This window comes from Balaenoptera musculus, chromosome 6 (genome assembly GCF_009873245.2).
Source record: "Balaenoptera musculus isolate JJ_BM4_2016_0621 chromosome 6, mBalMus1.pri.v3, whole genome shotgun sequence".
Classification (NCBI taxonomy): Eukaryota; Metazoa; Chordata; class Mammalia; order Artiodactyla; family Balaenopteridae; genus Balaenoptera; species Balaenoptera musculus.
Window position 1 is genome coordinate 97,185,956 of NC_045790.1, and position 27,391 is coordinate 97,213,346.

Genomic DNA, 27,391 nt, shown 5'->3' on the forward strand with positions numbered 1-27,391 from the left:
TGCGTAACCCTTGGGGAGTGACAGAATTTCATTTTAAACTTCCTAGGCTGTCCTCTCCCTATGGGTTATCCCTACCTTGGGTTATTAATGATTATTCTCTTATACTTTTTTGTCATGCTGCTGGATTCCTTCAAATTCTGTGCCCCCTTGTGTCTTCAGATGTTGACTTCCAGGGCATTGCTTGACAGAGACTGAGATTAGGAGCCCCTCACGAGGTGACAGTCAGGTACCTCTGCTCAGAGGAGGGTTGGTGAAAAACGAAAACGGAAACTTTCTCCAATTAGAATATGAGACGGTAGAAAACTTGCTTAGGTTACACATGCTTAGGTTGCAGATATCTTTTCAAGAGTGCGTGAGTTGGTTTAAGCAGGATTCATTTGTCCTACAGAGTTAGGGTATAAATGCCAGGTGCCCCCTTATTCTGTGACCTCGGGTCCTCAAAACCTGTCTGTTTTTACCACATACCACTTGGCTTGATGAATTCAACACTTCTTCCAGTGCCCGCTCCTCCCAAAGAATCTACTCCCAGAAAGTGTTAAAGAGAAATGTAGACTTTACTGAATATTTCATAGTGGAGACCTAGGAAGGGGTCAACGTAACACCCTGCTCAGCAAATTACTTAAATCTTTCCCTTAGCTATTTCTGTTCTCCCAAGTCCCTCTCATCCGTACCACCACTGCTGTTTTTTGTTTTTTTCTTCTTTTAAATCATTTCTAGTCTTTCTCTGACAAACTTTCCTGAGTTCCTACTCCTTTTTCTCTCCTGCTAATTGAGAAAAATGTACATTTTGCTCCATTCTTTTGCATAGCAGTTAACGGTCCCTTTTCCTTCTGAAGCATAACCTCACGGGCTTATATTTCAAGTCAGTGGTCCTTCTCTCAAACAGACAAGGTGCTCCTTCAAAGACGGACAGATGTGAATGTGGGTTGAAATGTCGTGCCTAAAGTCAGGAGGGGAGGTAGCTGCCGCTCAGAAGTCCTTCTCACCATTTTCAGAGTCATCACTGTCTATCATCAATGCTGTGGGGCCTTAAAAGCCCTCCGCAGAAATGGTTTCCCGAGAGTATCTGAAGCAGGGAAAGAGTTCACGTGGGCAATGGCGGCAGCTCTTCTCTGAGCAAATGACTGATCACCTTGCCTGAGCGCTTGCCGAATTCATGGCACTTTCCTGACAGGAAACAAAAGCTGTCTGTTGTTGACTTATTGTCAGTCTTAACTGCAATGGAGTCAAGCCTGGTCAGGTGGTTTTCCAAATACCCAGAAGGTATTAGATTCAGGATGGTCAGTTTTACACATTTTAGATCCCACTGTTCACACCATTTGTCAAGGTGCCCTGAACCTTGTCCCCAAATCCTGACTCTGCTGAGGTGACACGCAGCCAGATACTGCTAGTACCATCGGTTGGTTTTATGCCAGTGCGGGGAACTTTCCTTTGGTCAGGGGCTTCGAGAACATTGCCTGGAATCTTTTTTTTTAAATTTTTAATTTATTATTATTTATTTATTATTTATTTTTGGCTGTGTTGAGTCTTCGTTTCTGTGCGAGGGCTTTCTCTAGTTGCGGCAAGCGGGGGCCACTCGTCATTGCGATGCGCGGGCCTCTCACTATCGCGGCCTCTCTTATTGCAGAGCACAGGCTCCAGACGCGCAGGCTCAGTAGTTGTGGCTCACGGGCCTAGTCGCTCCGCGGCATGTGGGATCCTCCCAGACCAGGGCTCGAACCCGTGTCCCCTGCATTGGCAGGCAGATTCTCAACCACTGCGCCACCAGGGAAGCCCTGCCTGGAATCTTAGTTCACAGGTCTGTGATGAGGGAGCCTGATCTTCTGAGATGGAAGAGCCTTTGGAGAGATTCAAACTCAGCCCCTTGATTTTTCTGACGTGGAATCTGAGTTCCAGGGAGAGGAAAGGACTAGCTCAGGTCATACAGTGAGTTAGTGATCGGGCTGGGCATAAACCCATCCCTTCTGATTGCCGTGTGTGGCTTTGTTCACCACACCACATTGAGTCCCTGCCTTCTATCTGGAAGATACTTCACTCAAAACTCTCTTTTTAACCCAGAATTGTATCTTCCCAGGAAACAGAAGGAGAAGTGTACTATTTAATTCCCTTTGTGGTTTCAGTCTTGGCCTAAAGTGTTCTTTTTTCCCCAAATGTCTGGAAGGATGAAGTGCTGTATGGTAGAGAGTTGCTTTCTTCCTGAAGGCCAGGAGGGATGGTTCAGTCTGAACTACTGTATAAGAAGATGGACAACACATTCTCAAGAGGAAAGGTGTTTGTATCCACATACTGGAATTTATCCACCTTGACTGATATGGTGGCATTGACCTGGAGGTGCTCCAGCAAGAACTGAGAGAGGTTCTGGTATATGTTTTTGGTTTGCACTCCAGACTCACACACTGTCACCAGTGTCTGTTTTTTGACATCTTTGTTGATGAGAAGCTCCAGCTTCAGGTCGACAGAATGTTCTGGGCATTTCACAAGAAATTGCAGTTGGCAAATGATGAAGTACCAACCTGGGAACTGGATCACCAGATTCCCATCCTGATATCTGACTCCATGGGTAATGCCATCTTTGTTCCAAGACAACTTGGTTTTGTTTATATGCTTTGACACTGGAAAGAGAAGGACAAAAGAACCTCAGAATTATTAGGCAAATTTCAGATGTGGATTGGAAAATTTGAAGTCTTTATTCAAGGTTCCCCATTCAAGTCCTGTGTTTTCTATAATGTTGGCTGCTGGTTCAACCCTCTGGAATATCTTCCATGTTACTCCTAGGCATTACTGAGTATTCAAGGTACAGGTACAAAACCACCCCCTGCCTTTTCTCTAATGCATAAAGCTGGAGGGTCAGAACACACACGGTATTAGACCTTTACCTCCTACGGAACTGTTTCCCATTTAATCGTTGTATCATTCTGTTATTATTATAATTATTATTTTTCCCTTTTCAGACTATAAGCTCCTGGACTGTATTCCCCATAAGTTCTGGACTGTCATGGACATTTAATCAACCAATCAAGGAATATTTGATCAATGGGGGACTGCTATTTGGTAGGCATTGCACAAAGTATCAGAGAAAAAAACAATTTTGTTCAATTAGTGAACAATTTAGGCATCAAGAGGTCCAGGAGAATCTCAATTTGTTAACTTTCACATTAAGATACATCCCTTAACTATTCATTGTCTGAATTTTTAAATGTCTTCCTCTCTTTAAAAGGGCAGCCAGCCATAATTTTGTAGACCCCTCAAGTGCACATTAAGGGCCTCTTCCCAGCTGGGTTTTATAGAAAAGCAAAGAATTAGCAGATCCTCTAAGCTGACAAGTTGGCGTCGGAAGCCAAGTCTCTGAGTCTTAACAAGTGAAAATCGGCACTGATTGGTCAGGGTGTCTTTCAGAATTGGGAAGCTGGCATGTTCATTTTAATTGCTTCCCGTTAAACCTCGTTGCAATTCAGCTGAAGAATGAGAACTAAGCTGACTGCAAAATTGAATTTTTTAAATGAGCAGAATGGCTATTTCAGAGAATCTTGGCCATCTCCTCTGTACCTCATCTCTCCCAGTGTAAGTGCCTCTTATTATTTCATCTATAAGGGGCCTCTCTCCCGAAGCATGCTGCAATATGCAAATAGACCCTGTGCCAACATGGTCATTAAGCTGTCAATCTGCGCACAGGGCAATTTTGTGGCTCCCTTATGAATAACTTGATAGAGGCAGAGATTAAGAGCCTGCTTCCCGTGCCTGAGGAAAAGTACTGCACACTTGGCCTGCAGCCCGTAGATGGATGAGTAAAGAGGGGTGGTGCGGTGAGGCACAAATGCCCTCACAGGCCAGGGACGCAAACTTGAGAGAGTGAATGAGGCTGAGCAAGTGGGAACCTTGTAGCTTTCAAGAGTAATGCTCTCCCCTCGCCCCCTAAGGCATTTAAATTCAAATTATAAAAAATATCATGCAGGCTAAACAAAATGCACATGCAGGTCACATTTGGCCGTGGGCTTCTGCTTGTGACCTCTGGCTTAGAAATTTCAGAAAGGCCACAAGAAGTGGCCCTCATGTGGTTGGGTTCCTGGATTCGGTTACTGACCTTGGAGGTAGGCCCATGACTTCTTGAATGGAGCCCTTTCCAGGATACATGAGATGTCCTCTGAACAATTCCCTAAAAATAAGGAGATCCCATGTTAAATGCCTCTCTCTGCTCCGGGAACTGGAGCCACCAGATCTTTCTCCGTGACCCTTTGATGGAGACGATTACTATTCTGTTTCCGTTTGGGGGACAAAAGGAGACCTGTTTATTTCTCATTTTGCTATCAAGTACCTTAGAAGGTTTTTTAAAACGTGATTGCTCCCACTTGGGCTTTTACAAAAGACTGTGGAAGTTGGGGGGAGGAAACAGATAGGGCCTGAGTCCCTATATGTACCAGGTGCATTCTTGTTGCTTTATATATGCCACCTCACTTGATCATTGCAATAACTCCATGAGAGAGGTATTATTACGTCCCTTTGAGAGATGGAAAAAAGCGTGTGGACCAGACAGATTAAGTACATTGTCCTACATCAGTCACTCAGCCAGGCAGTGGTAGTCAGAACACTAAGGTTGGGAGTAATTATTGCCACCCTTCCTTTAAGAGTGCACTAGCTGAAACATACATATTTCATCTAATCTAATTCTCAGAATAACTCTGTAAGGCTAATCCTAGACAATGTCGATACACGGTCAGTGCTACAAGGTCATGCAAGTTGGTGGAAACCCTGAGATCCACCCCCATGTCTATCTGATTCCAGAGAATCAGGTTTCTTCCTCAGGGCCATTTTGCTAGACAAAGGAGATAAACACATCCTGGTGCTCAATTTTAAGAGGATATAGGATCAAAGAGATCTAATCAGGGAGCCTGCTATTTGGAGCTTCCTTGGCAGGGAGAAAAGACAATGTTTATGTCAGTGTGGAATTTAAGAAATAAAAATATTTTAAATATATTCACTGGTGATGGCAGCTTAGCTTCTTATTATAGTAACTATTTTGTATGCAAAGAACCAAGTTATACATTTCCTGCAAAGACTCATGAATTCAACTTATTCTGGGCAAATTTTTTCTTCTCTTTGGGTCTTGGTTTCCCTAATCTGTAAAACTGGGAGATCTGAGACCTGACACTGACATCTTTTTGACGGTGTCACCAGAGACGATCACTCATTCCATCCATCAGAGACTAGGCAGCCGTTCAGTCGAAGTGGCCACATCCTAGTAGGCTTGTTCACTGGATCTTCAAGTAGTATACGTTGGGCTCACCATCTTCCCCATTGCCTTCTATGTCCAGGCCTGAGAAGATCCCTCCTGGCCTTCCTTAAAGCGGGGTGGGGTCCTGGGAGTGGCGCAAAGCTAAGTGAAGAGCCCCCTCTGCTGTCTGAACAAGCTCACTGCTAGAGGCACCCACAGCAGAAGCAGGGGGCAGTTTTCATCCTTTTCTTCCCTCAAGGCATGTAGAGCTTCTGGTCTGAAGGTCTCTTGGCTGAGGAGGGCTGGTAGGCCAGCTGCCATTCTTCTGATGCCATCTCTCACGCATCCTCCAACTAGCGTTCTTGTCCTGCCTGCAGCGCATGCTCTCGGGGTGTGTCCAGCCACATTCACAACAACGAGGCAACAAGAGCTGCTCATTCTTTTTTTTTTTTTTTGGCCGTGAGGTGCAGCTTTCGGGATCTCAGTTCCCTGACCAGGGATTGAACCTGGGTCATGGCAGTGAAAGCCCGGAATCCTAACCACTAGGCCACCAGGGAACTCCCGAGGGCTGTTCATCCTTAAATGTGCTCTGACTACTGGTAGGGAGCCCCCCTGGCTCAGCCTTCTCTTTTTGGGATGTGGAACGTCAAGTCGAAAGGAATCGCAGAGAGGCACGTCTGGCTGCATCTCCCCTCTGCTTGGAACCCGTTTCTGACACTACTGTGACTGCAGGATCAGGGCCCAGCTCCTCCACATGGCATTCGTGTTCCCTTGTGTTCTAATCCCTACGGAATTCTGCAGTCTCCTCCCTCACTTTCCCTCTTTCCCTGTACTCTCTTGTACTTGTCCCAATAGTAGTAGTGGTAGTGCTAGTAATAATAATAATAACAGCTAATACATATTGACTGATGGCTGTTTTCTTGGCACTCTGCCAAGCACGTTACATGCATTATTTTACTTAATTCTCACAATCGTCCCACGAGAAAGGAACTCTAGTGACTTCTGTCTTGTACATAAGGAAACGGAGGCTTTAAAAAGTTCACATCCGCACAGCTAGTAAGTGGTGGAGTGGAGAGTCAAACCCAGGCTATCTGACTGTAATGCCCGAGTGGATTTTTGACCATTTTACTGAAGGTTGGGGCCTTGGGGTGCCCCCAAATACACCATGTTGGTTTTCCATTCCACTTGGAATCCCCCTCTTCACTGATAAGCTGTTCCTTGTGTAAAGCACAGCCTCTGGGAACCCTTCTTTGACCCCTCCGTCTGTTTGGTATTTACCTCCTCCGTTAGATGGTGAATCCTCAGGGCAGAGACTACCGTTTAACTATCCCCACTGCCAGCTCAGAAGATGCTCTGCAAATGTTGAACTGAATCATCTAGTCTGTCTCTCTTACTCCCCTCTGTGGGTGTCAGCTAAGTTCTTAAGGCTTGAGTGAGGTGACTGCAGAGTCTTGGCTTGCTTTCCCTTCCGGGCTGGAATAACACCTGGCCTCAGTCTCCCATTGGTTCTGCAGGTTAGGTTAGATTAAACGGGAGGTTAAGATTCCACCCCTTGGCTGAAGCCAGCACATCACACCAGGAACAGGCTCTACTCCTTGGCTGAAGACCCCCTCACACCATGTCACTTGTGGTGGCCTCTATCAGGTGAGCTTCTGTAAATGGGTGGCTGTAGAAGTACAAGCCTGGGCTTGCCTCTCACACATGCATGTTCTTGTTTTTTTATTTCCCCTTTGGTCTTTGCATATTTGCTGGGTTGACCTCAGTTGTAATTCTGAGAAACCCAAGGATGGAAAAAAAAAAAAAACACCTTATTTTGAAGCATTTGCATTTCCTGAAGTCAAATGCCATGGCCTATCTTAGTTTTTCTTAAAGAATCTTTTAGATGTTTCAAGAGAAAGGGAAAACAGAGGCAACTCCCTTGAAGAATGACATTGCTAGAGCTGGCTAAATGAAGGGGCTGGGAAACCAGGACACCGGAGGAGCTATTGGTGGAATGGGGCTGCTGAACTTGGAGAAGAGCCCAGAGGAGGGCACACTGATGGCCTTTAGCAGCTGCCAAGGCTGTTAGGAGGGCCAGAGCTGATGGGGGCCGGCTCTCTGGGGCCCAAACACGAAGGCTCCATGAAAGTTTAAGGAGATGATGCACTCAGCTAATGATTAACACCACTCTTGTTCCCATTTCTCAGATGAGGCAGTGGGAAGACCTTCATTAAGGACACACAACTCACACTGTAAGTCACAGTGCCAGCAGCTCAAATATTTGACCAATTAGTGCTGTTCAAAGTCATGTTGGACTGATGTGAGGGTCGTGAGGCTCTTGTCAAGACCTAGATGAATGGTTCATGGGTCATTAGTCATGTGGCTTGAGTCTCCTCATCATCCTGTGAATCCATGCTCTGACTTTCTTTTTTGGTTATGAGACAGGAATCCTATAGTATTCCTGGAATTTTGAATTTTGGGAGCATTGGGAGCAAAACACACCTCTGTTTCATTCATTTCCCAACCAGATTTGCTGTCTGGAGGGGTTTAGTTTGAAGAACTAAACACTAGGGTGGGGAAATGAGAACAATCTGCAAGTCATGGCAGAGTAGATGGCCTGGGAGTTAGAATCTAGGAATTGTCCCTCTCTGGGCTGTCATGTCCCTAGCTAGATGAAGAGCAGTATGAATCTGATGATCTAGAAGGGCCCTTCTAGCTGATTCTAGCAGGCTGTGTAGACCCAGCTGTACACCACCAGGCTTGCTGTGGGGACAGAAAGTCAGTCCCAGCTCCAACTGTCTGTCTTTTGAGGCATGTTGCTCTACCCCAGCTAGGAATCTGTCTTCACACATTAAGATTTCCAGACACCTGCATCAGTAGAACAGAGCATTTTAGGTCTGGGGACAATCGAAGTTATGAGGAGCCTGGTTCTGTAATGGTTTTCATGGTTCATAGAAATGGAAGTTCCCTGAGAACTCATCTGGTCCAGGCTGGGTAACTACGTAACACATGTGTTCCCCAATGTTACCCCCCCAGCAGACTTGTCCTAGGTCACCCCATGAGTCAGTGACAGAGGCAAGGCCAAAACCCAGGACTCCGTGCTCCTGTGGGACATTCCATCTTTTGGACAACTCAAGTACTCTGTGAATACTTCTGAAGACCAAGGCCTTCAGATGGGCAAGATTTGTAAGCGTTCTCCCAAGCTTTGGCCTCCTCTAGGGGGATCATGGAACTTTCTTGGGCTTTGTTTGGAAGCCTGGAGAGAAATATGTGCCAATGAAACCGTCCTGGACAGGTGCACGTAAGACAGAGATAGGGAGAGAGATGTTGCTTACGGTGGTTGAAAGGGTCATGTTCTAGAGGTCAGAATAATGGCATCCTGAAGATGGGAACCCACCTTGAGATCTCAAAACATTAGACCCAAGAGGACCATTAGATGCCAAGTTAAGCAAGACCCTAGACTTATGAGTGGGGAGACTGAACCCAGAGGGACTGAAGGTCTGGCTCAAGACCCCACCGTAGGTTAGTGGCAGAGCTGGGTTCAGAGCACACAGTTCCTGACTCCTAGCCCAGGGCTCAGTCCCATTTTTTAGTCTTTCCATGTAGCAGGAAGGGTTAAATGTAGGAAGAAGTGGGTTTGTGGCCACCATACACACTGGACTGAAAACTGATGAGACAGCTGGTGGTGCTGGGAAAACAAGCACAAATGAGCCTTCTGGGCTCCCTCTTCCTGGGAGAATGGCAGCAGGTGACTTCAGGCGGGTGTGCTGAACACTGCCAAGTCATAAGTCAGGGGCAATCAGACCTCCATTAAGATGCAACAATGCCCAAGGGGGCAAAACAAACCACACTTATCATTCCAGCCAGAAAGTATGTGGTCTGAGTGCCAGGCACCTTCCAGGCTGATATCAGGGCAAAACAAACAACACAGTGCATCTCAAAGAGAGCACCTGGGTCCTGGTCAAGGCTTTTAACTTCAGACCTGTCACTTTCCCTTACTGACCCTCAATTACTGCATCTGTGAAGTGGGGATGGTAACAACCCAAATGTAAGGATGTTGCAGAGATGCAATGAGATTATGGATATCAAGTGGCCGGCACAGCACATGGTAGCCCCTTCCTCCCCCACTCCTCTTTCCCTAGTTGTTACAGTGGCACAGTTTAGCAGTGCTGCTTAGCTGATGAAATGATCTGGCTGATGAAATGCTCATTAAACCAGAGCTCATGGCATTGTCTGATGGATTGAAGTTTCTCAATTATGTACGTAAGTGTTTGAAGCCATCTGATGCTCCCAGGGAAGTGTGAATAATCCTCCTCCCATCTGCTGAAAATATTTGAATCCTTCCAAGAAAGAGAGGAATCATCCTCATGACTCTGCATCTACTATGTCCTGGCTTCTTAGTTCCTCCCTTTGGCGGAATATCTAGGAGAGTCCCAACAGTGACATCTAGGGGAGAGTCTACTATCAGTTGAATTCAGAATCAAAATGAATCCTTCACCAAGGGTCATTTCAGCTGGCTTCAGCTGGACCGTTTTCTCGATGCCACCAGGCCAACTAGTAACAGAAGAAACTCCAGGATGGGTTATTTGTTAAACAAAGGACAACTAGGTGACCCTGGGTTTACAAACAGCATTTGGGGAATAGCCATTACGGCATGCTCAGTGTTAAGCACATAGAAAGTCACCAGTAAGTACAAATTGAGATCGAGCTGAAATTCATTTGAATCCCTTGAAGGTTACTTAGGATTTTGAGGTCTTTTTTTTTTTTTTTTTTTTGGCCACATGGCGAGGCTTGATCAAACTATCAAGTCAGATAGTTTTATCTTACATACTGAAACAGGTCAGGATTGAAAAGACCCCAAGGGAATTCCCTGGCGGTCCAGTGGTTAGGATTCTGTGCTTTCACTGCTGTGGGCCCCGGTTCGATCCCTGGTCAGGGAACTAAGATGCTGCGTGCCTCACAGTGAGGCCCCCCCCCCCAAAAAAAAAGACAGTTTAAGAGTGGGCTTTAAGTGAATGGGTTTAACGTGAATGGAGAAGCCAATAAGCTCTTTGAAGCCTGTGACTGTCTGAAAAGCAGTTACCCCATGAGCAGGGGTATCCCCACTTGCTGTGGAAAAAAAAAACGACAACAACTTGTAGACTGGGCAGTCTCGATCCAGATCAGTCCACCTGATAGAAGTGAGGTCTCTGCTGTCTTTCAGCCTTTCTAGGGGAGGGGGCTGCTGCTTCTCGACCTGCCTCTTCTGCCGCCAGCACAGCATCCTGGCGGGGCTGCAGTCATCTGCATCCCAGCTGTGTGACACCAGGGCGAGCGGGGGGGTTGGTGAGTAGCCAGCCCCTTGGTTTAGTTTCACTGCCTTCGATGGGCAGCTTGTATTATTTCCCTGGGGGTGGGTTCACTAGTTACAATTAGAGAGCCAACTTACTTGATCTCTTGTAATGCCCACATTTTCTCTTTAGCAGGGGAAATGGGGAGGAAGGTAGCCTGCCGAGCCATGCAAAAATTATAAATTGTTAGAACGGTGAAATGGTCAAAGAATCCTAAGATATTTGATTCCTGGAATGTTCTATTCAGAGCAAAATCCATGCCAGGTCAGGTCAGCTGGCTTGCCCCCCCTCATGCCTGATATTTTCAAGAACAGGAAACTCCAGTCCCTGGGAGTTCACGTCCTAGGACTGGAATGTAGGTATTCCAGAGTTCAACCCAGTTCTCTGCCTTTTGTACCTCATCCCCAGCTGGAGATTGAATCCAGGCTGAGGGTGGGGAATGCACAGAAGGGGTGCAGGACCACTTCATGTGGTCTATCCACTGTTCCCACTTCCTCAGGGCCTCCAGGGAACCTTGGGATATTAGGGGCCACGTGACATTCACAGGAAAGACAAACTCTTCTAACTGGCAGGCTGTGGGGAGGAAGGAATCATCCCAGGTCTCATGACTCCTCAGCTGCAAAGCTGGGGCTTGAATTTGGCCTCTAGATCCCCTGCCGTGGGCCGTTCATGCCCCCTACCACCTCACCTCTTGTGCAAACCCACGTGTGTGGTTGCCCTAGTGGCCCTCTCTGTCTCAGAGCTCGACAACAGAGAGCGTACTTCAGTGACAAGAAGACAAACAGCTGCAGGAGCAGGTGCTGAGGAAGTGACAGAGAGCCCTGGCAGGATTCCTAGCCTTGGAGGACTGATAGGGGCACTGGAAGGAAACACAGTCGTGCCGTACTCAGCATCTGATCGTACAATCCCGGTTCGGCAAAAGGGCTCCAAGGCGGTCAGCCTGGACTTGGAGGTCTCCCCACTCCTTGCTAGCTGTGCAATCTTAGGCGAGTCAAGTCGGTAAACCTCTCTGTGCTCTAGTTTCCCTACTTATAAATAATAAGGGGCTCATAATTATCCCCCGGACTTGTTGTGAGACTGTACGAGTGAATCACGAAGCACTCGGCTCAGTGCGTGGCACAGAGTGAGTGACCCATCAGTGTTTATTATTTTCACTCCACCAGATCCTCACACGTCCCTAGTAAGGGAATAAAAGGAAAACTGATTTACAGGTTGTCTACAGAATTCCTCCAGTACAGCTAGGAACTGGTATTTTGTTGTTGGGAAGTTAGGAAGGCCTGGGGCTGAGACCAAGGTGACCAAAATTAGTTTGCAATAAAGGCAGTAGAATTTGAATGTCTGCAGAGTTTGTGAGGGGAAGCGAAGGCGTGGTGAAAATGGGAAGGAGAGCGTGGAAGCAGGGCAGTATGCATGGCGGTGGGCCGAACCCCAGGGAGCAGGGCGGTCCCTCGAGAAGGCCCCGGTGGCTGGGGCGCAGAGCCCTCACAAGCACAGGGGGGTCTGCAGCTCAAGTCTGCCTCACCCTCCGTGACGAAAGGCACTGCCCCACCGGCTTCTCCAAGCACCCTAAATGCTACTGTCAGCTTTGCTACACACAGCTGCGGGTGCGTCTGGAGCTCTGGGGACCTCAGGCATGGGGGGCTGTGTTCCGGGGTTTGGGCAAATAAGGCACATACACGAGCATAGGTGAGAGTCAAAACGCCGTGGAGGCAGGAGACTGGAACAAGAAGTGACGAGAAGCAGCACCAGCCTCCCTCGCCCAGCCCGCCTGGACTCTGTGTCCAGAGGACTTATGCTCGACCACGTGGCAGACAAGGGTCGTATCTGCTGTCCCGTTTCACCCTCGTAGTGGCTCTGTGCAGGAGTCCTTCATGACTGCATTTGCCAGGGAAGAGGAGAAGCGTGTGGGAAAAGGTTCTCCTCCCATCTCCCCTCCTGCCCTTAGTCCCGGCTGGGCCCCCGCATGGGCCACTGAGTCCTGAGCACGACGGAGTGTGTGTGAGGTGGCAGGCTGCCAGTGACAAGTCTCCTGGCTGGGAGTGGGAAGCTTGTGTTGAGACTCAGACATCTTCTCATTACAAAAAAGCCTTGGCTTTCTGTGGTTTCCCTGCAGCTAAGTGTCATCCTGTGTTACATTACTTTAGTGTACGGACATGGCCCTGTTTTCCAGGCTCTGGGCTGCTGCCGGCTTCCTGCTGATGGTGGGCAGTTTCCGCCAGTCGGTGGCAGAGGTCTCCCTGGGAAGTGTCTGGCTTCTGCTCTTGTCCGCCCCAGTGACAAACCACATGCTGCCCCCTGGGGCTTCCTCCCTGGAGTTTCTGGGAGACGATGCCTCTCTGTCTGGAATGTCTTGCAATGGCTTTTCAAAAGGGAGTTTGCTGCTTCTGCCTGTTTAAGAGGGGTTTGTTGGGGGAGGAGGCTGCGGATGCAGACTTCCTCAAGGTTATTAGGAATAATCTTTTTAGACTTTTCTATATTTACATATTGAATGAAAGAGTAGAGTATCATAAAGCGTCAAAGTTGGAAGGGCCCTTCCAGTTCATTCAGTACACCGTTGTTATGTTATAGATGAGACCCAAAGAGGAGGAAAGACTTGCCCAGAGAAACACAGCCTGCTGGTGTGAAGGTCAGTTCTGGAGCCCAGGCCTTGCTCCAAGGTAGTGTTCTTTCCACCTCACCCTGCTACTGTGTCTGTAGTTTGCCAAGTTAAGAGAAGTGGAAACTTGCATTAAAAGCAGGAGAAAGCTAGGGACCACGCACAGTAGGTCACTGACATTTTATGGCTGAAGCACATCATGCGGGGGCTAGAGAGGAGCCCTGGATTCTGATCCGTGCTCTGCCATCAACTCCCTAGATGACCTTGGGCAAGTCACCTTGATTCCCTCAGCTCATCATCTGCAAAATGGGACTATTAATCCCCATGTTGTTTGCTTACAGGATGGAGGCTAAGATTAATCCAGGGGAGCTGTGGGAAGGTCTTTAACAAAAGTTTCATGGCCCTGGTGAGAATTATTAGCATTTTCTAACTGGTTGCAGAAACATTGAATTGTAAACTGTGGTTGGTTTTGGATTAGTTTGTGTTCTGATATCTACAGTGATGGCCCATGTAAGAAGTGATCTGGTAAGTGATCTAGTCCACAGCTTCCACAACTTTGAATTTTATGGATCAAAATAATTACTCCAAAATGTAAATTCAGTGACCAGTATACAATGGGCAGCTTATTATTTTGCCTTGTGACCATTAAAACAAACAAACAAAATAACTCTGACTAAAAGCAAACCAACTTAATTCCCATCTATATCAGCTTCATGTTGTAAAAGAAAGGACATTTTAATACCAAAAAACTGTAGAGGGCTTCCCTGGTGGCGCAGTGATTAAGAATCCGCATGCCAGTGCAGGGGACACAGGTTCAAGCCCTGGTCCGGGAAGATCCCACATGCCGCGGAGCAACTAAGGCCGTGCGCCACAACTACTGAGCCTGCGCTCTAGAGCCCATGAACCACAACTGCTGAGCCCACGTGCCACAACTACTGAAGCCTGCGCGCCTAGAGCCCATCCTCCTCAACATGAGAAGCCACTGCAATGAGAAGCCCGCGCACCACAACGAGGAGTAGCCCCCGCTCGCCGCAACTAGAGAAAGCCCACGCGCGGCAACGAAGACCCAACACAGCCAAAAATAAATAATAATAAATAAAAATAATAAATTTCCCTTTAAAAAAAAAGCTGTAGAAAAGGAGGTGCTCTCAGAGGAAAGCATAGTTGGCCATGGGAAAAGGGGGATCACTGGTTAGAACCTCTGTAGTTGGTGACCTGCGATGGAAGTGCAGAAACTGAGACCCAGAATGGCTGAGGTCGTGTTGCCTGATCAAAATTGTCCTTGTCATTGAGGTCATGTTCTCCCTAAAGATCCATCTCGCCCTCTTGAAAAATGAAGTTCTCGTCAAAACCTGGAAAATCTGGATGGATGTGGGACAGTGGGACTGGGGAAGGGAAAGTGACATTTACTCAGTGTGTTTGGTTTCTTGCAAGCTTCGGTGTTCTGATTCCAAAGCCGGGACTGTTTCCATGATGGGGGGCAGCAAGCCCTGGTCTGTGGGTGGGACCCAGGCCACCACTTCGTTCTGTGAATGAAGCTCTGTGGGCCCGCAGCCATGCCTGCTCGTTTGCACAGAGTCTGTGGTTGCTTCTGCACCACAGCAGTGGCGTGGACTCGCAACAGGGACCCTTATGGCCTGCAAAGCCTAAAATGTTTACTGTCTGGCCCTTTCCAGAAAAAGTTTGCTTACCTCTGCGTTATGCCATGCTCCTTTTTACCTTAATGTGACTGTCTACAGAGGCATTGTGGGAACTGAGGTCACATGCTAAGTAATTCCAGCCAAAGTTAAGCTATTGTTGACAAAGCTGTAATTATTAGTCTGCCTTGAAAGATCCAGAATGCTGCTCCTCTTAGGGGATTTTGCCCTTACTTTCTAAGTCTCTGGGTGACAAATAGCAGGAGAAGCATGACTAAGGGTGTCCTGAAGGAAACTCCAAGTGCGATGGCTGCTGGTGTGAGGAGCTGTGTCCAGACACTTATGTCCTGTGGCCCCAAGCATGACCTGGTGTCTCTATCCAGGTGCCTATAATGACCCACTTTTTCTCTTTTACTTTTTTTCTCTGAGCTGTCTGGTTATCCAGCTGCTAGCTAGGTTCTAAAGGTTACAGGACTGAGATGGGGCTAAAGATTTTGGGTTGAAAGAACACTGGATTAGAGATGAGGACATCTGGGTTCTAGGTTTGACTTCATATGACTCTGAACAAGACCCTTCACTTGGTCTTACTTTTCCTCTTCTGTGCAATGAAAACATTCATCAGAGGATCCCAAAGTTTTTCATTTTCCATGTTAACCTAACTCTGCATATCACCACTGTGGGGCTAGTAGAGACAATGCATTAATTAGTGACTTAAGTGATAGGAAATATGAGGGGTGGGGAGGTCTGTTTCACAAGCCCTCAGCTTCATTATGCATTTTGTCTGTTATCAGTTATTTAATGATTACTATGTGTTGGTCACCATGCTAAGCAATATCTGGAAGAGATCTGACAGCTTCTCCAATACCTACATGAGGTGGGTATTATTAGTCCTATTTCACAGATGAGGAACTGAGTTTCTCAGGTGGGGTGTAGAGCCAAGATTCATACCCATATTGCCTGACTCCAGATTTTAAGCTCTTAACACAACGCTGCTTTGTGTTCCTCTCTGTGTCCGTGTGACAGCCTATGCCAGAGGTACAATTTTCACTAGTGGGAGAGGTGAGGGCTGGTGGGAGAACTTGTGGGGATGTGAGTGCAGCTCAGCGGCTGCTCAGATGAATGGAGATGCATCAGCTCTGCCCTGACGGCCCACGTCCGCCTCCACCCACTCTTCTGTTGGACACTATCATGATGTTTCTGGTTATTAATCATCTGTGATGTGATTTGGATGCGCCCCTGCACATTTACTCCTCATTCCAAAGTCTTACCTCCTTTAAGGTGGAATTTGCCCGGCGGGTGGGGAATGGAGTCCTGGAAGAGAAGAAAGAGGAAAGAAAAAAAAAAAAAGGCAGCATGAGAATGTCATCAGATTGAAACAGCTGGTCTTTTTCTTTTCCATTTTGGTTGTCCTCAAAGTATTGTGCAATTTAGAATTCATGTTCCATCTGACTCTTAGATTTAAAAAAAATTAATTCACTGACTTAGTTTACAGTGGGCTTTCTCATCCATTTGCTTAACAACCTGCTTATCAGAAACACAACTGGAGGATTACTATCCTCATTTCACATGTGAGGAACTGGGGGCCGAGAGGTAAAAAGCTTATGGCAGCTCAGGGACTAGAATCTGCAACTCAACTTTCAGTCCAGTGCTTTTTGTTTCTATCACCACATGTGTTATTTTTTCCTACTTTGGTTAACGTAAGAGCAAACAAGTGTAGTATATAAATATATGTGGGTTTTGTTTTTTTTTTCTATGTTTGATTCAGTAGACAGTGAAAGTATGTTGTAAACATACCTAGGAAGGTCCATTTCTATTTCTCCTGTGGTTGGAAATTCTGAATTAATAGAACATTTACGTGCCAAGCATTGCGAAGATACCAAAAATAATTAAATTGGGTCCCTGCCCTCATGGATTTATTACAAGTTTATATTTGACTATAACATCTAAATACTTATAAATATATAACATAAATAAGCATAAATGTCTATTATTTATTTTAATATTCACATGTTTTATGTTATTTATTCTGTAATAAGCATAAATATATACATAAACATTTACATAGTTAAGTAAGAGGTTGATAGCAGATAATCTGATAGCAGATCGTCTTCTGAAGGAGGGCCCCCAGGCTGGGGAGTGGCGGGGATGAAAGGAGGTCTTGCCCAGGTGCTCTGAGTACGGGCAACAGGAGCAGATGGGCACAGCTCTTCACCCCTAATTCCTCAGAGACTAGCTTCCTCCCCGGTCTCCCTCCCCCTTCTCCCCACCTCAGCCATTAGAGACACCCCTCAGTTGTCCTGCCAATAAGGAATGAAGTGTCGTCTTTATCTTTTGACCTATCCTGGTCAGGATCTCCTATAGTGCATTGGATTGAAATATTAATAAAGACCTAGAGAAATGTGAGCATTTACAAGGGTGAAAACAACTTCCCAACTTCTAACGGAGCAAGAAGTTAGCAGCTGCCCACATCTTATTTCCTTAGTGTTCTGTATGAACACCTGGGACCATCTAGAGTCCCCTCTTTATTCTACCATTGCTCTAGGGGCTCTGTCCTTTGCCTTCGATTGCCAGCTCTCCTGATCAGTGACTCTCTTCTCCAGCCCAGATGGGTGGCGGTGAGTCGAGGGAGACTCCTGAAGCAAAGCCCCGGCAGAGCACTGATCTGGAGATGGAAGTCAGTATAGATTTGGGAGCTTCAGCTTATCAGGGAAAAGAAGTGAACTTGGCTTGGAAGGTCCTTCCTTCCTTGCTCTAACAGTCTATGGTTTTGTTGCTTTAGTTGAAAGCTCTTAACCTAAGTAACAGTGCTGTACATTTGTGGTCTCTCAGTTGCACATGTATTTCAAAGGAAAACCTGATGTCACAAAATTCCCCTCCAGGTTGCCTCTGTGAGACAACAAACAGCATTTCATAATTTAATAAACACCTAGTTTACTGCCAAGCATGTCCGTCGATTAGTGTGATGTGCAAAGACGTGAAGGAAAACATCTACGTTTAAATGTGGTGCTAAGACCCGTTGAATTCATCGGCTGCCCAGGAACATGTCCAGGGACAGTGAGAGGCTGCCAGAGCAGCAGCCCCCGTGGAGCCATCCCAGCGGCCACTGGCAGTTGGGAAATACCAGGGAATCATACATTCAGCACATGTTGAATTGGGCACCTGGTGTGTGCCAGGCTCTAAGTTAGTCATTGGAAGACGTCCTGTGGATTTTATGGCTCGATCATTAAAGCAGTCATTTAAGATATACAAGTAAATATCTAATTAGAATTGCAAGTTGTGGCAAGAGCGGCCAGGAGAGAGGCAGAGTGTTGCAAAATAGTACTTCTTGAGCTTTAGCATGTGTATGAATCACTTGGGAAGCTCCTTAAAATGCAAGTGCTGATTCAGCACGTGTGGGTGGAGCCTGAGAGTCTATTTCTGACAAGCTCCCAGGTGACATCGGTGCTCCTGGCCCACAGAACACAATTTGAGTAGAAAGGTTTTAAGAGATAATATCTGGAAGGAGATCTAATTTACATGGGCGGTTGGGGGTACAGGGGGAGTCTCTGCCATTTGAGGGCTTTCTGGTTTTCTAGCTTCAGACAGGAGGATGTCAGAAACAAAGCTTCATAGTACAGGAAAGAATCCTGTTGCTTGAACCTTCACCCAGGACCCATGACATCTAAGACAGAAGTGTGACTATTCCTATCTTGAAGAGCTCCTGGGATGAGGACAGGTCTCCAGAGCTTCCCTTGGCTACCCATGGTAGACAAGATCAGAGAATCAGGGCCAGAGGGGAACCAAGGCATCCTTTAGTCCATCAAGCTAAGTTTCACAGGCAAGGAGACTGAGACACTCATAAGTCAGTGGAATCCCAGATCCCAGACTGAAATTCTCCAATGCTCTTTCTATGCCCCAGGAGAGATGCTATCTTCAGAAGCCAAGGATAGAAAAGCTTATTCTTCCCCAGCCCCCCGCCCCTTAGTAGTCCTTGTATTTGGAGGTGCAGAAGTAGGGTGTAAAGAGATGATGACTTAAATTTTGCTGAGGACTCTTTATACCCTAGGTGCTATGCTCAGTGCTGCCCACCTATCTATTACTCTTTAGTAAGGTACCTCCCAGTCTTAGAATTCTTTCCCATACCTAGCCTGGGGGTCCGGGTCTTGGCTGGGGAAACGTGAACTACCTTGCTTAGCAACTTGGCTTTGCGGTCAATAGTACATAGGCTAGACATAGACACAAGCAAATGGACCCTCCCAAGTTGTCATTCTCAGCTCCATTGAGTAGCTCAGGAAACTTCATCTCCGAGGTTACCAACCAGGTACATTTCCTTAAGTGCACTTCTCTCTCTCTCTTTTTCCCCAGACTCTGTGTGTCTAATGGGTATCCTCAACAATGTTTCTGTGTGTGGAGGGAGGAAACGTCACATTTAACCTGTTTCCAGGTGAAATGGCCTGTTCCGACCATCTTCCCCGCCTAGGAGTCTGTTTTCCCATTTCCTTTAATCACTGTGATTACAGGGCTAATAATGCTTCCCTCCGCTGGGTTGTTGTGGACATAATAAGATACTATACATAGAGTGTTAGCAAGTACTTGAAAACTGTAGTTATTTTGGTTACCCTATTAATCCTAATGAGGTGCTTAATTTGCCTCAATACCTTGAAAGTCTTATTTCTTTTTGCAGAGCAAAGTATCACAGGGCATTTCAATTCACCCCTATATTTTATCTGGGCTGAAAAGCAGGGGAGTCAGCTCCCAAATTTACTTTGAAAAAAGATACCCTCTCTGATGGAAAATGGCCAAAGGCAACTAATATTTCGAATATGCCAGGTGGCCTCACATCTTGTAAGGTGGGCCATGGAGACCTTTGCCAGGAATGCCTCTCTTATTTTCCAGTGAACGTGATTAAGCACTTAATGAGGGTGCTTAATCCTCGGGGGCTAAATGCTTTACATGCATTATCTTATTTGATCTTTACCCCAAGAGTTAGTGATTGACTAAGACTTAGAGAAGTGACTTAATGATTATAGAAGGTCCCATAGATGGTGAATAGCAAGGAAAGTATTCAAACTCTGGCGTGTTGACTTGGAAGGCAATGCTCTTCAATGCCAAGCCACATTGCCTCTCTAGGGTAGGGCAGGATGAAGCTGGGGCAGGAAATCCTCCTGAGACTCCATGAGAAAGTGGATGGAGGTCATAGAAAATTTTCCCTGGCAGCCTTTGTTTTGGTAATGTTAGTGAAAGTGGTCATTGGAATACAGTGGCTTAAAGTACTGCTTCTCCCACTGGGGATCTTGTTAAAATGCTAATTCTGATTCTGTAGGTCTGAGATGGGCCCTTAGGTTTTGCATTTCTCATGAGCTTCCAGATGATACCAGTGCGGCTGGGCCAGGGTCCACACTTTGAATAACAAGGGCTTAAAGACGTTACTCAACAGGCAATCAGGATACTGAGGCCTTCCTTCCCCAAGGAATGGGGAATGGCTTCTGGAGGCTGAGTGTGGAGCTGAGCTCATGTATGGGTTTAGGAAGTCTTCCTAGTCTGTTTGTAGGGTGGCTTCCTTTCCTCTCATCTTCCTCTATCAATGCTTCTTGCCACCTAGCTCTAAGTCCTGCTGCCCCTCTGTGCAGTCTGGACTGACCTCTGTTCTGGCCCCGCAACTCCTGTCCTCACACTTGGGCTTGCCTTCTCCCAGACTGTGCGTCTCCTCACTCTTGCCTCACCTGGAATGCCCGGCACCATCTCCACCTGCCACCATCCTTCCAATGGAGAGCTCTTCTCCATTGAAGAATGTCAGCTAATAAACGCAAAAGGAATCATAGAATTAGGCAATTATCATTCTTCAACCCTCAGTGCATTAGCTGACTCAGATGAGGGTCATCATCAAAGAATGCCAAAAACGTGGAGTGAAGGATGTTGGTATGTGTTCAAAGTATTACCCCATAGATTACTTATTAATAAGAAAGAACAAAGTGTTGTACTAAAGAGATAGCCAGTGGTCTCCGCCTGAATCAAGTGACTAAACATTATTGCCAATAATGGGGCAACCTGACATATGCCTCTAGCCCTGCTGCAATAAGAAGTATATAACATCGCCTATGTACTATTCTTGCCAAAAATGTTTTATCTGAATATAATCACGCGTAAACACTAAGACAGTTCCAAAACGTAAACTATTCTACAACAGAACTGACCCTTTGAAAAAGTCAATGCCGTGAAAAACAACAAAGAGCAGAGGAGATTTTTAGATCTGTGCTTCTCAAACTTTAATGTGTTTATAGATCACCAGGGACCTTATTAAAATGCAGGTCTAGAATGGGACTTGGCATTGCTAACAAGCTCCAAGGACCACCTTTTAAACAGTAACATTCTAGATTAGAACAGATAACCTGAGAGTGGATTCTGGATCAACAAACAAAACAAGGCACAACAGCTGTAGAAGACATTTTTGAACAAGTGAAGGAAATTAAAATATGGACTATATATTATAATAAGGTGATATTACCAAATTAACATTAACTCTCTTGGCTATGATAATGGCACTGCAGTAAGTAGGAAATGGGTGCTGAAATACATGCAGGTGAAAGGTCACACTATCTGCAAATTACTTACATATATATAGAAAGAGCAGAAATATGGCAAAATACTAACACAATGAACTTAGGTGAAAGGTTATATGGGTGTTTACCATTCTATTTTTCTGTAGGTTTAAAGTTTTTCAAAATAAAACTTTGGGCATAAGACGTGATCCTACTAATTCTTGGAGGAGGCACAGCTTCCCTTCTAAGCTCTTCTGCAAAGCCTTCCCTCATCCCAAGCAGAAATTGTCTTCCTCTCCTCTGGTATGGCATTCAGTGCCATTCTGCCCCAAATTCAATCTCTTGAGTGTTTGGGCCTCATTTCTCCAACTTAGAGATTCTCGGAAAAAAGCGTCCTGCTTTACCTACTTGGGTCCTTCCCTCACGGCCCAGCATAGGGCTTTCCCTGGAGAAGATTTTCAGTGAACTTTTTTGGATAGATAAATTGAATGCATTGGAGAGAGTAACTTGGGTAGAGAGAAGAATCACAGGGCATTTCAATTCTCCCCTATATTTTACTGGGCTGAAAAGCAAACCAAAAAACCTTACCACCATGACCACCAGTCACCACCCCTATACTCCACTCTTGGTGGGGAAGTAGGAGTGGTATTGTAAGGATAAATTTTTTTTAAAAAAGAATTTTCTTTGCTGATAAAGGGAAAGAAGGCAGCTGCTTTCTCTTCTTTCTAGAGGACATAATAAGCCCTTGCTCTAAACTTGTGGACTGTAAATGGATCTCTCTAGGGGTTGGATAAGTCCAGGCTCCTGGTTTGTAACAGAGATGTCTCTAAGATTGAAGACCTCAGAGCCACTTGAACTGTAAACACTTCTGGTGTCAACCTTGTAGCCTATATATAATCTATATATAACCCTTCGTCTCTGGAGGAGATATGAGAAATTTTATTATTTTTCTTTTTTTGTTGTTTTTCTTTCTTTGCTGTATGAATTGTGTGAAATTTCATCCTGACACATATGCATGTACTCTGTTGTGCTTACTCAGTAAGAAGTCAATTTTCTGTCTTTCCCATGAAGATCTGTCTCTTTGTTGGTAGGACTTTTACTTCCTCAAGAGTAGTATATTGGTACAATCTCTTTGGAAGCTGATTTGCATTATTTATAGAAATGAAAAACACATTATATTACCACCACTAGGAATTTGTCCCACAGATATACTTGTAGATGTGCACAGTGGGCAAAACTTCTAGAGGAAAACCTGAGTGTCCTTCACTAGGCACAGATGAAATATGAAGTACAGTAAAATACTATGGGACTCTTCAAAAGAATGAGATGGACTTCCATGTATTGGCATGGAGGGATCTCCAAGATATACTGTCAAGTCAATAAAGCAAGGTGCAAATTTATGAGTTTACTATAATGACATGTGTATACTGTATATTTGTAGAAGCATAGATTTTTGGAAGGACATGGAAGAATCTGTTAATGGTCATTATCTCAGGGAAGAGGGATTGGTGGTTGGGTGGGGAGAGTGTGAGAGATTTCTACTTTTCTTTCTTTTCCCTTGTTTACTATTCACTTTTCTTAAACCACAAGAATATAATATTTTAAATATAATAGTTTAAAGGTAAATAAAATACAGCCACCACAGAGACTTAAGACATCAGTAGGCAATAAGTTCCATAAGTAACATGAAAGCAGGGATTTTGTTGGCTTTGATCAAGGCTCTATACCCATTACTTAGAACAATGTCCTGTACAGAGCAGATGCTCAATAAATATTTGAGGTTGAAACCTAAGTTCTTTCTTTGCCTCCCCCAAGGAATTTGGCCTTGGAGTTATTTGGCCTTGAAGCCAAATCTCAAGGCGATCTTTGTTGATTTTCCTACATGCCCTTCACTTTTCTTCTCCATCACTTTTCTCACACTGTTCCACTGGCCAGGAAAGCTCTCTCCTCTATTCTTCCTTCACCCATTTGAAATTGTGCACCTTTCTCAAGCCAAACTGAAATTTCAATCTCCAGTGAAGTTTTTCTTAGATCTGCCTGGGAAAATGTTCTGTCTCCTTAACTTGTGGTCTCATGGTAGCCCTATGTGCCTACCTTCCATCGCTTATTATATATTATGAGTTAAGCTTGTTTTAAATTTTGTCTGTGCATGTGCCTTTTTATTTAGAACTGTGACTTCTTAGGCCAATAGAACCATTCTTATGGTCCTCACCCCTGCCCCTATCCACCCTCACAGTAGAGTGCTATGTGGCCACCAATCCATTCCATTTTTAATAATTGGGATATGAGTTTAAGGTCCTTGGTTATCTCCCATTGACTTCTTTATCAGAAGTCCTGTTAGAGTCTCTTCATTTGTCTCTTCACTGTCATTTGTACCTGTCCTAAAGCCAGCCTGCATTCCCTCCTCCTGTAGGAAGCCTTTCCTGATAACTCAAGCTCAAGGGGATAACTTTCTCTTCTTAGCTCTTCTAACAGTTAATATCTGAACAAATTATTGGAAATGGTATGTGTAAAACACTTAACTTTTAGTGTTGCAGTTCTTTTAAGCAAGTAACTGATATTTCTCCGGCTAACAAATCACAGTACACCAAACCCTACAATCAGGCTTTGAAGTGAATCTTTTCATATCCCAACGTGAGGGTAAGTCAGGGAGATGGATGCCAAGAAGATAGCGCTCCCAAGAGAAGAGCAGGAACAGAGTTTCTTAGTGCTTCTGTGGCTGGCTGTATCATCAAAGGGAATGGTGTCCTGATTAAATAGTCAAGCAGTCTTTACCACTTTCTCAGGACGACTTAGGTCAAGCCCTGTCCCCTTTCTGTTCCTCATTTCCCACATTTACAAAAACGAGGGCGAAAGTTCCACTCTAGTTCCTTCATGGAAAGAATCAGTTCAAACAAAAGTGGGATTTGAATAAGGACCATTCTGGAGCTCTCTCTAGCTTTATATGTTACCACCACACCTTACACCCCCATCATCTCTTTCTCTTTTCCTTCCTTCCTTTCTTCCTTCCTTCCTCCCTTCTTCCTTCCTTCCTCCCTTCCTTCCTTCCTTCCTTCCTTTTCTCTCTCTCTGTCTCATAGCAGTTCTAGCTGCAACCTTTAACTACAGAACTTTTCAAAGACCACTTTAATTTCTTTGCTTTGGCTCTTGCTATAAAATGATACACCTCTGGTTTACTTCAGATTAGAATTATAGAAATTATAGAGCCTCTACAGAAAAAAAAAAAGTGTCCTAGAATGTTTTCAAGAGTATTATTCCTAGTAGATGTAGATGAGCCCATTAAATGATGACTTTCATAAATTCTACAATCTAAATCTCAAATGCTAGCAATTCTGTTTTCTTTCACTTTTATGGAGATATGAGCCTCAAAGTTTCATTTAAATTTCAAAGCTTGATGACGCTTGAGAAACAGGTACCAAAGCCTTTTAAAGCCTGGTTCTTTTTAGCAATCAATAAGTTAAAGATCATTCAACCTAAGACAACTAAAGGAAACCAGAACAAATTCTGCAGGATGATAATACCATAAAAAATGGGAGCTTTGAAGGAATAAATAAAAATGTACTTACTGTGGCAGGTTGGGGGGGGTACAGTTCTTAAACTATCAAAATTATTTCATTAAAAAATTCATGAGCAATATATACTATCAGTACAGTATTTTCTATAAAATACATGCTGGTGGATTCTCTGTAAACACCAATTTCCTAAAATATGAAGAAGCTTCCGCCTTCATCTCTTCTGTTTTCACAATAAATCTTACCATTTACTTCAAAAAAAGGTGAATTTCCTGAGACCATTTGACCTCACAGTGTGTACCCATAATTGCTTGTAGTTTCAGAATTCTGAGCAGTCTCAAGGGAACAGGTGTGAAAAACATCGCTAGGTTCTGCCTCTGTGCTTTTTATGTTTTTGTGGAAGAGCTAAGCTCTTCAAAGCAGTGGCTCAGGAGGAAGCTTTCAGTCTGTCTTGTGAGCTTTAACGCTGAAGTGCCCAAGCTCTAAGAAGCCCTGATCTTCTCTCTTGCCTCTTTCTCTTATAGACTTTGGCCTCTGAAACTTAGCTCCAGGTTAAAAAAAGCTCTTAGCGTTGGATGAGGCCTCCGAAGTCTCAGGAACATTTGGACAGAGAATATAGAACCTTGGAATCTGGTCTGAAGGCATCGAAGACATGATACCAAGTTGTACAAATGTGTTACCAAGTTTCCTTCTCACTTCCTTCCTTGATAGGAATGTTGCTCTGGCTCAGCAACATTTAAATATTAATTTCTCAAGGCTAAGAGCTCCTCGCCCTTCTTTTGGCGCCTGTGAGTCTGGAAAGTTTGGAGATGATGGCTCAACAAAATTTTCTCTCAAAAAGCCAAACTATTTGACAGAGTTAAGTTCCCATTTCTTTGCTCCCTTTCTCTGCATGATACAGGTTCTTTTTTAAGTTCATTTACAAGTCTCTCTCTCTCTCTGGAGAAAACTGAACATAAATCAGAAAGCAAAGGCAAAGAAAGAGAAGTCCACTTACCGTCTTCTGAACTACCAACACCATAATGGTTGCCACAGCAAAGAGGAGACACAGAGCCAGTGAGGCCGTGGTGAAATAGAAATAACCGCGGCTAGTGGTTCCCAAGTGGCTGGTGACGGAGCCTGCGGGCACATGCATGGCTGGGTCTTGAGAAGGGGCCAGTGGGTTGAGTGCTTGCTGCAGCCCTGGGTCCATTCTTATATAGTCTTCCCCACATCACACCTTATCTCTCCTCATCTGATTCGGTTCTGGGCCCATCTCTGTTCCAAGAAGGATTCTCCCCCTGCATCCCGGATCATGTGACTTGGAAAAAAACCTTCACCGTCTGCCTCACGAAGAAATGCTTCTCTGGGGGCGTGAGGCGAAAGGCAGCAGCGCGGGTGGGGGAGAGGTTCATTTTTCATCGCCAGGGATTAATGTGAGTGAAGAGAAACTGTAGCTACAGAGAAGGTGGCTGATGTCAGAGGGTGAGTAGGAAAATGACGGTTTCCCTACTCTGCTGTGTATGTGTGTGTGTGTGTGTGTGTGTGTGTGTGTGTGTGTGTGCGTGTACAAAGCAACTTCTGTTTCAATCACACTCAGCCACAAAACGCCTTCCGGCTTGAGAAGCTGCACATTCTCTTTAGCAAGGCCTGTGGCTCAGAAGTCCTCATCAGAAAAATGTCTCTTTGCTGGGCCTCGGGGAGGCTGGATTTCTTGGACTGTGGTAGAATGACTCAAAAGGGTTGATAATATTGGCTCCTGCTAAAAACTGGAAATACTACCAGATATCTGGGAAGGAAGGGCCCACAAATGTGGAGATTGAGCCAAAGGGAGATAAGCTCATGGCAGTATGAAATTTGGTGACAGGTTCAAAGATACTGTTTGAGAGGAGGAATCTGGAAACACTGATCTTCTGAACAAAAATTCCTGCAGAGTGTACTGGGATCTGTTAAATTTGCATATAAACTTGGGCCTGCCATAAAACTCAGAAAAAGGGGAAGGAATTGGCAGTGAGGGTGGGTGTGGGGAAGCGGTATGGGGCAGAACGCAGGGGGGGTGTGTGTTCTGTATGGTGTGTGCGCGTGTTGCCTGTGGACGGTGGGTGTGTGATACGTGTATGCTGTGCATGTGTGGTGTGCCTCCGTGACGCGTGGTGCATGATGTGTGCCTATGTGTGTGTTGTGTGTTGTGTGTGCTGTGTGGTGTGTGTGTATGTGACCACTACACTTGAACCTCTTCTGTCTCAGGCGCAGTGCTAGGAGATTTACACAATGCCTCACTTCACCCTCACCTCTGCCCTCTGAGGCAGCTAATATTTCTTTTTTACAGGTGGGAAAATTGAGGATCAGAGAGGATGAACACTGCCTCAGTCAAAGTTGCAAGATAACTTGGGTGCATAGCTATACTCGTCTGGCCCCTTCAACTGTCATTGCACTTGAAGGCTGAAAACCTGAGGTCTTGTCTCAGCCCAACCACATAATGGTCTTGGGTCCTTGTACAAATCCTTATGCCCCTCTCTTTTCCCCATCTGCATTGACAGCCACCATGAAGATCAAATGAGATAGTTATATAAGAGTACTTCATGAACGGGAATAGACTTGGCAGATGGTATTGGACCATTCTGGTTCAAC

General features: G+C 45.3%; 1 protein-coding gene across 1 annotated transcript; it reads right to left on the reverse strand.

Annotated features, from left to right (window-relative positions):
* Positions 1 to 1,815: 1,815 nt before the first annotated feature.
* Positions 1,816 to 26,262, reverse strand: TNFSF8 (TNF superfamily member 8). The gene is made up of 4 exons (XM_036854268.1): positions 25,779 to 26,262; positions 16,020 to 16,062; positions 4,082 to 4,153; positions 1,816 to 2,612 (listed from the first exon to the last, which is right to left on the reverse strand). Exons 1-4 carry the CDS (start codon positions 25,971 to 25,973, stop codon positions 2,218 to 2,220), a joined length of 705 nt encoding a protein of 234 aa, XP_036710163.1. The 5' UTR covers positions 25,974 to 26,262; the 3' UTR covers positions 1,816 to 2,217.
* Between the last annotated feature and the right edge of the window lie 1,129 nt (positions 26,263 to 27,391).

Coding starts and splice junctions, on each gene's coding strand:
- TNFSF8 (XM_036854268.1), bottom strand. CDS start 25,973: ATGGACCCAGGGCTGCAGCAAGCACTCAACCCACTGGCCCCTTCTCAA. Junction 16,063..25,778: donor TGTTGGTAGTTCAGAAGACG/GTAAGTGGACTT, acceptor CTTCTCTTCCAG/GACTCCATTCCCCACCCGCC. Junction 4,154..16,019: donor CAAATTCCACCTTAAAGGAG/GTAAGACTTTGG, acceptor CCTTATTTTTAG/GGAATTGTTCAGAGGACATC.